Source organism: Acanthochromis polyacanthus, chromosome 2 (genome assembly GCF_021347895.1).
Source record: "Acanthochromis polyacanthus isolate Apoly-LR-REF ecotype Palm Island chromosome 2, KAUST_Apoly_ChrSc, whole genome shotgun sequence".
Taxonomy (NCBI): domain Eukaryota; kingdom Metazoa; phylum Chordata; class Actinopteri; family Pomacentridae; genus Acanthochromis; species Acanthochromis polyacanthus.
In genome coordinates this window covers 9,918,654-9,932,816 of record NC_067114.1, presented here as the reverse complement: position 1 = coordinate 9,932,816, position 14,163 = coordinate 9,918,654, and the positions used below count along the sequence as shown (strand labels likewise).

The 14,163-nt window shown below is 40.3% G+C and overlaps 1 protein-coding gene and 1 long non-coding RNA gene across 3 annotated transcripts in view; one reads left to right on the top strand and one right to left on the bottom strand.

Annotated features, from left to right (window-relative positions):
- Positions 1–785: 785 nt before the first annotated feature.
- Positions 786–14,163, bottom strand: part of dagla (diacylglycerol lipase, alpha) — a 40,047-nt gene continuing 26,669 nt past the window's right edge. Inside the window, exons 15-21 of one of the 2 annotated variants that reach the window (XM_022194737.2) lie at positions 12,194–12,262; positions 12,038–12,110; positions 11,408–11,616; positions 10,759–10,885; positions 5,129–5,295; positions 4,853–4,870; positions 786–4,372 (exon numbers count right to left, since the gene is read on the bottom strand). In XM_022194737.2, the coding sequence (XP_022050429.1) occupies positions 3,274–4,372; positions 4,853–4,870; positions 5,129–5,295; positions 10,759–10,885; positions 11,408–11,616; positions 12,038–12,110; positions 12,194–12,262 (1,762 nt within the window). In that variant the 3' untranslated portion in view covers positions 786–3,273. The remainder of the gene's footprint in view (positions 4,373–4,852; positions 4,871–5,128; positions 5,296–10,758; positions 10,886–11,407; positions 11,617–12,037; positions 12,111–12,193; positions 12,263–14,163) is intronic. The other variant, XM_022194738.2, reaches the window with a different exon arrangement.
- LOC127532988 (uncharacterized) lies at positions 7,642–14,017 on the top strand. The gene is made up of 3 exons (XR_007940597.1): positions 7,642–7,773; positions 7,967–8,029; positions 11,387–14,017. It is a non-coding gene; the product is annotated as an uncharacterized LOC127532988 (long non-coding RNA).

Sequence of the window (14,163 nt, the reverse complement as noted above, 5' to 3'; positions counted from 1 at the left end):
CACTGACTTAAAATTAATTATTTACCAGAATAAGAGCAAGTCTGAGACCGTTAAGAATAAATTACACCAAATCTGCAGTGAAACACACAACAGAAATCACAGCAGGATGCAGAAGATGTTTTTTTTAATTTAAAACTGACATCTGACTGATCTGCTTCATCTTGAACTGGGCAGCGACCACAGATTACACAAACAGCCTCATATCAGTTATGGAGTTAATAAACCCAACACTGCTAGTTATGTTTTATAAAAATCTCACAGGTTACTGACGAGTTCTTGCTGCATATTTGCGTTGGCTGTTTATCTTACATGTACAAGAGATCTTCCTCAGTGCAGCGAATTGCAAACTCAGTAGTTCTACTACCAAACCGACACGTCTCATCTATGCCGCCTCATTTGACCCACGGCACCTCCATAAGGCTCGTTTCTATCAGACCTGCTGTACACTCATAATGCAGCGCACCTACACTTGGGCTTAAAATAGCTCAAACAACTCTCCCCATCTTTGCTCAGACTATATCTGCAGTCAGCAGTTCTGAAACTGATGACGCACTCTTTACATCAAACCTGAGCGCAAACCTTCGCAGAGTGAGTAATTTGGCTCCAATCTGCTCTTATGTACTGTCCCGCTGTGTTTATTCAGGCATTGAAAGTAATTTGTTAAATGTGCCACAAATGTAGAGCAGCTTTCAGGAGAAACTCAGCACAACCTTCAAAACAAGCATTCAGAAATTAGACATTTAGACTTGGATTATACTCTGCAGCACTTAATGAGAAAGTTGACAGAAATTCATAGTTTTTTATTCCATAGTTTGTAGTTTATTCCATTACAGGCAGGGCAGTGAGGGAGAGGGATTAAATACATTCTCATTGTGGGGCAGGAAAGGAGAGGAAGCAAACCAGGTAAACATGGACAAGACATAGTTGAATTATTTCTTTCAGTATAGACCAATTTGTAAACCTGCCAATAGTTTGAATAAATAACTCTCAGATGAAATATTTTCTTTTCTATATGTCAATACTGATATCTTTTAATATAGTCATTATCTCCTTATTGTTATATAGTTGTTTTCTACATGACTCTATTGGAAATAATTTTTTTTAGACATCTGCATAAATAATTACACATAGAAGATGGTGCTGTACACATCGTGGTGGAAAGTATTTGGTTCGTGTGTGACCAACTGCAAGCAAAGCTACTGAATGCAGGAAATTACTGGCTCAATCTCAGCGTATTTACTGGGACTGGCAGCATGGTTTGAGTAGTGTCAGACTGTAAACTGGCTGGAACTGTCTGCTGTGAGTAACCACGGCAAATCTTATTCCAATTAGAGAGACTGTGCAGATCGCTGTGGTGACTCCAGGCTTGGTGGTGGCGCTGCACCAAAGGTCTCCGTGAGAAGGCTGTCACTCCGCAGCATGTCTCACCGCTATGACACGTTTGTAAATTAAAAAAAAAAGGCATATTGTCACCATGCCATGGCAGAATGTCAAATACTTTTCCACTCGGACAGAAAAAAAGCTGAAATACAGAACTCCTTACATTTGGGAAAGTTTCAAAAGTTCCCCGCACTGTCCTAAAAACTGAGATAAAAACCACTGACATCAAACCAATCTGTTGCAAGAGCAATAAGGATAATAATACCATAAAATATAGCAATAAAAGTGAGAACAACATTAACCATAATAAATAATGCAAATTGTGAGCCACCTGTTACACCCAGAGTGATATGGAAGATTGTATGCCACGTACGGTATTTCAGAACCGGCATGTGTAATGTTCGAGCCCGTTTATTCCTTCAGTCCAACCTCAAGGATATCTGAGATGAACCAGATTAAAGGGAAGCAACACCTCGACGTCCAAAACGACCGAGAGCACCTTCAGAACGAGAGAAATGACATCCTGGGACACCTTAAGGATACGTAGTTTGGTCCTGTCTGGTGACCTGGGCATCTTAATGAGCCTCTCAAAAAGGTTGAGTTTATATACGATGATCATTTCTGGACATGTTTACAACTTATTCTTTTTTTTTTTTAACAGTGGCTTAATGACAAGATTTGTTCTATACCAGCCATGCTACTCTGAAATGCATAAAACATGCAAGTTCTGACCTGGCACATTGCTAAGAGCTCTCCAAAGAGGAAATGTACAGTATATCTGAGTAGAACAACTACTATCAAGTTTGTTATTTGTTAAAACCCAATGAGCAGAGGTTGTTTTTGAAATGAAAGCCATGGCAGTGTTTTCGTGTCACGATGACATCTGTTCTGTGGCGTTGCTGTGTAACAGTCTACATGGGAACCAACAGAATGGCTAGGGAAGGAGATCATGAACTTAGCTTGTGTTTAAATAAAGCAATATCCATATACATATACAAAATTACATCTCATAAATACATTTGGCAAGACAATGTATTAATTCTTTTGGCAAAGGGGGTAAGTTGAGCAATATGATGTGTGCAAGAGTAACCAAATGTCAGTCTAAGTGGCTTAGTGACAATTTCTCTTCAAGAATAAATAAATTAAAAAAAAAAAGTCTTCATGCACTATAAAGAGTAACCAAAAGACTCAAAAACATCCATAGGCATCTGTAATAACTTTGTCACAATCACTAAATGTTTAAGACACATGGATTCTCACCAATGTAACACACTTACTCTCTTTCTCAAAGTCGATTCTTTGTAGACCTGAGGAACGTTTCTTAATGTCTTCTCGCATCTGTTTATTAACAAATATGTCCATCTTCACATTCCTGATTTAAAAAAATAAAACAAAAGCTGGACAAATTTCCGGAGCTGCTGAGGGTGCAGGAAGTCGTACATCAACCCAGATGATGTGCCTATGCTAACCTCTTCTACAGTGTTAGTTTTCGAATCCCTGCTCAGTTTAATATTCTCCCTTTGATTTTGTCAAGTCAGGGAATCGATGTAATGCGGACGCGTCCCCACGTGGGTGAGACAACATTGTTTTGGAATGGCATTGTGAAGCTACAGTTATTTATACTCACCCAAAAGCAGCACAGCCCCCTGGCATGCAGAGAGAGGTATCTTTTTTTTTCTTAGTCATTGCAATAGTGTGAAAATGCTATAAACAGAGTTCAAAGGGGACACCTGAAGAATGAGTAAAGTTTGTGAGTTGGTCAGTCAGGTTCTGTCACTGGATCTCTGATGAGTGACTGCATTCCACTGCATGCATGTACTGTGATATGTTTTAAAATTTGGATGACTGCACCTCGCGATTTAGAGCAAAGTAGATTGGAGCCGTCAGAGGACACTACACCATAGACGATAGTGTGTTCTCCTCAGGACAGTGGCAAGGAGAAGATGTTCGTAGGGTGTGTATGGCTGGCGGGGCACCCTCACTGGGGGAGAGGTCATTGAGCTCCTCAGACGATGAGAGAGGGAAGGAAGGTGACAAAGATATGCCCGAAGAGGGGTCGGCAGATCCAGCAAAAGTGCGTGGGGGCTTGGGGACTAGATTAGGCTCTAGTGTTGCTCTGGCCAGAAGCTGTTTGTCGTCCAACTGCTGTCCATCTCCGAGGCACTCACCCTGCCCAAAGGAGCCTCTGCCAGACTCCGACTCCCCGTCGGACAGCTCCAGAGGCGGTGAACTGCTGCCGTCCAGCCTGAATAGAGAGTCTAAGTACTGGGCGAACTCCAGCACTGCCTGGCTGGGGTTTCCATTGGATAGTTGGGGTGGAGGAGTAGCAGCTGTTGTCTCTGCACCTAACTGTTTCTCTGCTGTGTCCAGCTCCCAGTCTTCCTTTTCTCCATCCATTGGTCTAGAACCAATCTGTGGGCTTAGGGGAGCAATAGGAGTGCTCCCTGGACTGTAGACACCGGGCATCTGTTGGTGATCCCCCTCAGGAAGCATTTTTGGGGTGGTGTTAGGCTCTGGCTTGAAACTCTGAGCCACGACACTCTTGCTGAGAAGAGCTGGGGAATGGTGTTCACTATAGCGAGGCGTGGCAGGAGACAAGCGCATGGGGTAATCTGGGGTGGATCTGGATTCCAGTGGGGTAAAGAAGGGCCCAACCTCACCAAGGTGTTCTGGTGTTTCCTGGCAGAGGCAATCCGCAGCCAGCAGTTCAGTGCGAGAGCTGAGAGACGGGTTCTCCTCTGGGATCGGGGCATCCAAAGGGAATGGGAGGCTACCCAGCATTGGCGAACCCCTTAACGCAGCTGAGGAGCGTCGGGAATCCAGACTGTAGAGAGACTCGGCGTCTGAGAGGCTCTCCATGACGGCCAGCGGTGCTTTGCGGTCCCTCAGCTCCACTGCCAGGCGCTCCCGCGCTCCACGCAGCACTACAGGCACTGGGGGAGGAGGGCACTCAGAGAAACCGTCCAGAGATATTTCAGACTGGGCACACGAACTAGAGGAGAGGAGAGGAATGGGTTGGAGAGTAGCAATAGGGAAAGGAGAGGGGAGGGGATCCAAAACACAAGACAGACATAAAAAATGGGTCAAAACAACTTCTGGGGAGTTAAACAGGAGAAAAATGGGACGTGTTAGTACTCAAACTATATCTAAATACTACAAACTAGACAAACAGTGCAAAATATTACATAGATGGAAGAAAGAACAGGGAGAGGAAAAGACTGGGAGGCCAGGAGTGTGTCCTAGTGCATGTACACTCTTGTATTAGCATCTAATACAGGAGAGCTAATATCATAATTGAACCATCACCACCAGGATTTCACACTGACTGTAGACAGGGGTTAAACCAGAGAGGGCAAGGTGGAAACTGAATACTACCATACGTTTCAACAGCTCTTGTGGTCAGACAGCGTGCATGCGTGCATGAGAGAAGGGAGCAGATTATGCAAAATTAGTATTAGCATGCTTTGCTTACCGTGACAATGGTTTTTGTCTTGTTTTTTTTTAACAAAACAGAACAGACAGAAATGATGATTTTGAGAAAACAATAGAGTAGTAGTTAGTAGCAGTAGTATTTTTTTTTAGTACTGGCTATATAGTTTATTTAAACATGCCCCAAATATTAGGATTAGGATGAGCATCACTTCATTACACACTGAGTTAAAGGGGAAACTGAATATACAGAGGATCAAGCTCTTTTATATATTCTTTTAGGCTCCAACACACCCACAGCGGTGCCTGCTGTACTAACCGAACACTACTGTTCCTGCGGTGGTGGGCTGTAGGCGTCGGCTGCTGAGAGGTTGTTGATGTATCCACGAACATGGTCTCTGGGTTCAAGTCCACTTCTGTAGGGCTCACCATGATCTTGGCTGCTGACAGCAGAGCAGTTTTCCCTTTGTTATAGTTCTCCAGAACCTGTCACAAGCACAAAGGTACACACAGATGCATGACTTGGCAGATAAATGCACGATGAGAGCAAAGAGGACGTGCATTAGGGCTAAGAATTAACATACAGAATGATACACGAGCTCAGCTCTAACTGAAAAAATTATTTGCCATCCATATAGTTACAACTCTTCTAAATCACTAAACCAAAAAAAAGCTTACTTTCACAGATAAAATAAATATAGATGCCTATTAACTTTGTTCATTTGAATATTTTTTAATTGCTTTTATAAAACTGAATGCAAATATGTTGCATGTTACCGACACAAGACAGAAACATGTTAAAAATGATATTTCTCCTCTTTGCCAGCAGGTTGTAATAACAGAGAAGGCTTAGGCAAATCAGTAGATCAGTGTGTAGCCATTACAAGTTTGGGACTGCACCATCAACACACACACAATCAGCAATAAACCATACAGACTACTGATATTTACCTGGAACAAGCACAATAAATAACACTGGGGAACACTCATTTTGTTGCATTTAAAAAAAGACTTTTCTATAGTCAATTTGAGTGTGCCGATTTCAAATCTGAAGTCGGTTTTTGTCTGCAAGCTACAGATTTTATGCAATTTGACATTTTTATTTATTTTTTAACATAAAAGAACACACTTTAGACTGCGTTTTGAACTGTCTAAAAAGAGTCTCCATTCAGCAGGACTATAGTGAGGCACACCCAGTTCTTTGAGAAGCCCTGGGATGTCATGGCAGTAAAAAAAAACTGTCTTCTGAAAAGAAGGTCACAAAAAGCTGGTCACGCTTTCTGAAATATACTTTAACAGAGTGATCAACAAGGTTTCTGCCTTGTAATCTTGATGCCAAAAGCTCTGCTGCTTTCTTTGAAAGACCTAAATCCCGCACTAAATCATTCAGTTCAGCCTGGGGAAGAGGTTTACGCAAGTTCACATTTGTACAATTTCATTAACCTCAAATTGCATACAAACTAGAGCTTGTAGAGAAAAATTAATTTCAGATTTGAAATCAGCGCCTAAAACTCCTTCAGAATCAGTTAAAATATCCAATGCAACTCAAAGGTACTGAAAAAGTATTCCCCTGTGTAATAGGTCACCTTTAGTAGGAATATATTAGTTTTCAGTGACATTATCAAAGGAACCAGCCCAGCTATATTTAACAGCACGTACAGTATGACTACATCTAATGATATAGTGTAGAAAATGTAGTATATGCCAGATGAATGTAAGTGCAGTCTAAAGGTGAGCAAATGGAATTAAACGCCCACATCAGAGCCACTACGCCTGAACAAGAACCATTCAAGACCCACATAACGCTTATAAGGAATAACAAACTACAAAAATTTTTTTTTTAAAATCCTACAAAACCCCTTTCTCACAAAATATGAAGTGTGTTATGTTAACAGATATGAATGTCAACAGAAAAAAAAAAACTTATGGCAAATCACATCAGCACACATTTACATATATTTGCTTAAATTTTAATGACGTAAAACAGAACATGTTATGAAAACAAACGGAACAGTGAGAAGACATGAACACTGACATAAAAAACATAACATGTGACAATGAGTTGATAAATTGCAAAATAAAGACAGAAAATTTACAGACAGGTTCAGCATGTTAAAAATGGCATTAAACAAACATGTTTGTTATGTCTGGGTTGTGCGGATGGTTATGGGCACAAATGAAAACGTGCTTTTGTTACTTGGGTGAGTGTGACCAATGATACATTAGGACAAGACTGGTGCAAGTGATAAACTGTGGCACATATCAGGCACCAACAATATCAAACATATCACCAAGTAGGCACATTGACCAACAAATGATCACAAAAAATATATAAATATAACTTTATACTTGGAATTTGGATTTAAGCAATAATGTACTGCATTTTCAATAATCACATATTTACATTACATATAGAATTCATTAGAACAGACTTAAAGACATTATTATAAGGTGTATGGTAGAAGACATAAAATATATTTCCGGTTTTCAGAATGCTGTTACTGAAAGCCCTCCACTGTATCAAGTCACTAACAAGAGAAAATTAGATGCTGTGAGCAGCAATTTTGCAGCTGAGCAGAGTACTCCATATTTACACATTTGCTCCCCCTCGTTACTTCATCTGCTGCTGAAGAGTTATTGACAGTTTGCTCAGGGGATTACAACTGCGGAAAAGCTGAATTTGCGCTTTGAAAAACCAAAAAGAGGGACAGAAATCCAGAAAGAAGAGCTGCAGCTACTGAAAAACCCAGCCAAGAAGGAAGAAAGAGCAGTTAATGTGGAAGAAATTTGGTTACCATGGAAACTTTGTGAATACAAAGAAAACTTGTTAGGTTGAGGAATAGGGTCAGAAAGTTTAAGCCAAAGCACTTGACCAAACGTACTGCTGCTGAGAGGAATGGAAAAGAACGAAGGGTTGATTTACGGAAAGCTGGATGATGAATCTCATTAAGAGGAAGAGAGCAGGTGAGTTTGGTGTCATCATGTAGGAATGTAAAAGTGATTTACAGACTCCCGTATTGTTATTTACACCATTAACCTGTAATGCTCCTGAAGCAATTTACTGTTAATAGTTCTCTTACAGTTGTGTATAAAAATTCACCGACTGAACTTATTTTGCTCACATTTACTAAGTTTCACTCTCCCTGCTTTCCCTCAGGCACTATTCGATGGCTTCCACTGTGCGCGCCTGGACTTGTTGCATTCAGTCAGTCCTTTATGTGTAAGTGGAAAGCACAATTATGCCAGCTGGAATGGCAAGAGTGGACTTTTACCACTTTTTCCCAACTGCTATACCAGTTGAGTTGCCTAGCATCCTGGTCTTTTGTGGCTTAGTTAACTGGAAAAAATGGCAGGGTCGCTCCACTTCCTCTATACTGACATTTAACTGTTGGTAACAGGCTTTTAAGATGGCATTCATGCAAAGATTGGCATCAAATTTAGAGTTTCACATCAGACAAAATGTCTTCGATATTGAATTTTATGTGTATGACGTTACACCATCGTAGGATCGCCGTGAACTATTTTACTGACAATTGTGCTGTCCACAGGCTGAGTCTAATACTGAGCGTGATCAACTTTATACATCAGACTCAGGAAGGCTGTTAAGCTCCTGTAAACTACTGTCCTCATTATTTTGCAAAGAGCTATGTGATGCTACTATCTTGAGAGAAGGATTTTCTATCTGAGCACAGTTAGACTCATCAGAAAGGATTTCAGAAAGAGGAGCAGCAATCACATCCTCACAAGGGTGAGAGATTGGTGGTTCTGATTGGGGTTGTGGTGAAACGCCTGAATCATCTTCAGCCGGAAGTGCTTCTGCATGAGGGCTCAAAAGGCTGTTAGAAAGCGGAGGGACAGACACCAAGCAAGGCTGAGGGGTAGTACAGTCTGACAGAGGAGGAGGAGGAGGAAGAACAGACTCAGCATCTGAAAAAGAAGGAGAAGCAACGACAGTCAGAGGAACAGGGACAGCCTCGGTCTGTGTGAGGGAATCAGTGCATGGCAGGTCTTTGTGGGTGGTAGATGAAGAATCAGAAGGAAGAGAACTACAGTTTAATTCACTTTCTGAGGTAAAAAACACAGTGGTACTGCTCGTAGGTAGACTGACTCCCAGTTCCTCTGGTTCCACGTTTTCCTGCTCAGACAGGGGACAAAATGGTTCCAGTACCTGCAGAAACACCAGAGGTATCATACTACATACTAGGCACAGCACACAAAAACACACAGTTCATACACACATACACACACACACACACACACACAGAACAAACAGAAACATCCATCCAGAGGCAAACCCAAGTGAAAACACACCGTATACAAACATGAACAAACATACAACATGAACTCTGCATCCACGAGAAAGTGCAAGCCCCAAAAGTGGATCCTTTACATGCAAAGTCACGCCATAATACCCTGTTATCAAAACAGATGGTCAGCGTCCACGAGGAATACACTCATAAAGACCAAAGAAGACCACGAAACCGACCACGAGTGAGCAGTTCCCATGCTTTGAGACAGGAGCAATGTGGAAAAAACAAAAAGTGTTGTAAGTTGTGGGTTAATGATGGGTCACATGCATAAATTAACAACGGAGTCACATTAAATCTTTCAAAATGCCTCTAAAGAAATTTTGAACTTTAGCACTGAACAGCACTGAATTATGAATACTTATGTAATTCTTTGTGATTGTCAGTTTTTACATTTTTAATCACAGCTACTAATACATATGACATTTCTCCATTTGATTGCTACAACTCATCTTCACATGACTTTTTTCTGTAACTGTGAAAATTCTTGGCAAGATTTAATGACTTGAACAAATTCTGTGGAAAAAAAGATAAATATAAAAATGTATATTTTGATGTGGCCTGATAACTACTAAATGTTGTAGTATATATTTTATTAAAAAACATATTTTTTTGAAACATTTGCCTTTTTATGACTGTAGATGTTGGTATTGGTAGGTTTTCTGTATTTTTACACTGCTCTACTCAAATCAATTAGTCTCTCAAGATGAATATAAAAAGGTAGATTCTATGGCAACACAGTAGAGACAGGATCTGTAACTTTGTTAAATCCCAGTTTGTGTAAGCTTTTACTGGGATGGACTATATTATCAGAAACACTATATTACATTCAGCATCTGGCCTCTATTCTCTGTGTCAAAAATGTCTAATGTCTAATCATAACATGTTACATGAAAAGAGTGATTTCACCCTTTATGAACAGTTACTGTAGCCTAGCCCTGCTAGACCCATGTTCTGAAGGCACAAGGGTCTAAGGAAGCTCGACAGGGAGGGAGGCGGGCTAAAAGGTCGTCTATCAAATCCCTCTGCAGCAATTGGGTAGGTATACAACCAATCAGCACAACGAATAGGCTCCTAGAGCGCCGGAAATCAGAGGATGCGGTAGTTCGGTGAAGCCTTATTTATACAGTCAATGGGTGAAGCTCAAGTATATTACAGACATGTTAACATAAAGATTATTCAGAGTCGGTGCTAATGGAGCTCAACGACTGTTGTCGTTTTTGTTGTCGACCCTGGCAGAGAATTAAATTCGTTGCCGTGGGTTGTCTAGCGCGGCTAGGCTAGTTGTTTCCGGTTGTTTCTGTCAGAATCGTCGCGCCTCTGTCGTCACTTCGTTACGCCCGCCTTCTGACTCTACACTTCATGGTGATTCGTCCGGCCAGTTTTAGGAGCATCCAGCCTCGAGCCTTATGGAGGGTAACTAGACCCACCCTGGCAGAGAATTAAATTCGTTGCCGTGGGTTGTCTAGCGCGGCTAGGCTACAGTTATTGCACATATGCATCAGAATTTGATAGTTAGTTGTAATTCACACATACTATCCATCCATTAATTCAGTCACTCATTGTTGGAAATCAAGAACAAAAGGCATTTTTTGCCCTCGCCCTTATAAAATCCATTTCCATGCACACAGATGAAACAAACCTTGTTGAGGCCCTCCATCACCATGTGGGGCATGTGCTCGTTAAGCATGGCGGGTGATATTATGACCTCATTGAAGGCCTTGTTGTCCCCCCACAGAGCTGAATAGGTCGGCTCTTCCTGGCCACAGCTGCAGGGGCACAGAGAACAACACTCTTGTTAATTACGGTGAAATAAGGTGAATACACACGGTAATTTGCCTCAGTATCTTTTACTCAAAATACCCTACATGTATACGAGTATGTACGTACAACATGTATCTATGTGATGCACTTCACAAATGAGTCTTTAGAATTAAAGATAGACTAAAGTTTCGATCAAAAGCCAAAATGGTGAATTGTAGAATATCTCAATATTATGCAGGGAAGTTTTATTTGTATAGCACCTTTGAACAAGTTTTAGTAAGCAGTGCAATAAAAAGAGGAACAAAAATAAATATGGGAAAAGAAAAAGGAAGAAATACTATAGCTTGAATACCATGCTCTTTTAATTTGTTTATCAGACATAACAAAACGGAAAAAGTTCTATTTTGTTGAAAGACCAGCTTTAAGCAGCAACACCATGAACTGACTTGTAAAGACAGCAGTTGAAAAGAGCACGTTTGGATTTTATTGCTATAATCTACCCACAGCTTTCAAGTCCGTTTCCCTACCATGTCTCTGGAGGATGGTTGTGCACCACGTGGATGATCCTGCCAGGAGGGAAGAGGGGTGTGGAGGCTGATAGGGCAATGCTGAGGTCACTGGGATGTAGCCACAGGCGACTGCTGGGGGGTGCTGCCGGCTGAGACTGAGGATCATCATCCTCTAGTGGAAGTTCTGACTTTGGAATGCATTTCGTGCCTCCCGCAATGATCCTCCACTGTGAAGAAAAAAATGTATTGTTGTTATGTAACTTAAACATTTGAATCTAAATTTATCTTCTGTATATTGTAAGTTTTTCCTGCAATGGTCAGTCAGGGTTTCACTACATGATGTGTTCATTACAGCAAAGATGACTGGTGTTGGGAGAGGTTGTGAGTAAAACTGCCGTTTATTTTATCAACGCAAAACAAAGAGCTGCTGTTTTGGATGGATACAAATGCAAATATGGTTTGAATGTGATTACTATTTAATGATTCATTAATATTTGAACAGCAGGGCTGTGTTTTTTGTCAACAGTCGATAAAACACACAGCAGGTTGCTGGCAACACACCATCAAATGTTTTTTTTCCTCCTTTAATAGTACAAATGGTGTACAGATCTGTCTGTCATCTTCTGTAGTAGCATGAGTTTAAGTCACCTTTGGCTTGTTACTTTTTTGTAAGACTTCCAGAAGGTGGCGTCGGAAACCCTCCAGTTGTGACAGGCCCAGCCTAGGAGAGACCAAAAGCTGCTGTGATAAGACTGTAGAAAAATGAAATTAACCTCGGCATACTAAATACTATAGAAGAGATACCTTGGCACCAGGTCTTTTCCTAATACCACGGATGTGACGAACTCTTTGGAGTACTCCATGGCATCCTCACTGGGTAGATACAAAAAAATTATGTAAACCATAAACGCAGAGAGTAACAATGTAAACCATGTCTGCGATCATTTCTAACTTTAATTTCAAACAAACATACAGCAGCTTTTTGCAAATAATAGCACACACACTGATCACTATCCTACAGTAAATGCTGGATGAATATATTTATATGACCACATCTACACAAAGGTTTTCCAACTTGAGCACATTCATTCTTTTGATTGATAGCAGTAGTGACAGTAAAGACAGAACAGATAATATACAGAGAAACAGAAAAAGTGGACACAACCTTCCTGTTTCCTGATGTGTCATTCAGTATTTAAACACACAAATCCAACAGCTACTCCATTTCTCAATTAAATTTGCATGTGACCAGCTCACCAAAAAATGTGAGCGTGATCTCAAAGATTTTAAAAAGGACATGACCAACGGTGCCTGGAAAAGGGAGTTAAGCATTGCTGCTTTTGGAATAGGGCGAATAACACAGGTGTATAATGAATGTACTCATCAAAGCATTTTTTATGTTGGTAATTAGTCTTGATGGTGTATACTGGAGATTTTGAGGAGCCTATAGAACATGAGGAAACAGCACCATGCAGGAGAGTTTGGTAACAAAAAAACATCCAACTTGTTTTTTATACTGTACAACCATTAATGACAGGAAAAGGGCGGCTTGGTCTGATGAATAGAATTTGCAGCTGTACAGCACAGTCGGCATGTGGCTTAAACGAAACTGCAGGAGCAACCATGCAATGCTACATCTGTACAGTCAATTAAGGGGAATGTAATGGCTAATTAGAAGCATTCATACACTATTCAGTTGTGTCATTAATGCAGGAAGGTTAAAGTTTACATTTATTTGTTCCAGTCAGTATGTATTCTGAGAAAAAATTGAGAAGACCCTCTGCATACTGCTGAAACATTTACTCAATTACAATGCTTATTTTATATATATATACAGACAGACAGACAGACATTGAAGGTCAGATATGTCAACAGTAAGTGAAACAGTGTGGGGGAGATCTTCCTGTTGTTTTCAAGTCACACATTTCTCCTACACACCTGTCAGTCATTCAAGAGAGCAGGATGTTTTCTGAAAAAGGAGCTTGTGGGTGCCCATAAGGGAATGGTAGTTTTTATAAGAATATTGTGTCTTGTCATATAGAACTTGTTGGAACATTCACATAAAGGATGCTACTTGTTAGTGGTCTCTGAGTCATCCACTGCTGTAGGTTAGAGACATTAATTTAAAATAAACAGTAATATTTGTAAAACAGATGAACTTTCAGCATATTATAAACGTATACTCTATAACTAATGCTAATAATCTTTTCTTTATTTTTTTCACCCATCTTGTATCTTCTGACCAAAGTATAACAATTACCTTATCAAGGCTTTGTTGAAATATCAAAGGTGCACTGCAGCATATAGTCACCTCTTGGTGCAAACTCTCTCTCAGCATAATTTGCATAACTAACACGGCTAACACTGCATCATGCTGTATGGCAGGGAGATGGACGATGTTCAAGCGCAGGCAGAAAAAAATGCTGGTACACTGTGAACACTGTGAATCACTAGATTAAAAATAAACTTTATTGTTCAGGTAAATTAACACCTTGTTTGTTCATGAACATACAATGCGAACTAAGTGTGTGATAGACACTGATAGGAGAATATATAATAAATGTTTTCTGACAAAAAAAATGTGTTTGTAGCAAATTCAAATAAATACAGTTGGCTCTGTGTCCCTGATGCATGCATATTTGCAATTACTTTCATTACTATAAAAATATTTTAGGGTTAATCTACATCAGCTACTTTAGCAATTTGTAGTGTTGTTATGGACTAAAGTTGTTCTTTTGCTGAGATGATCACATTAAGAAAATAAAATCTTAAAA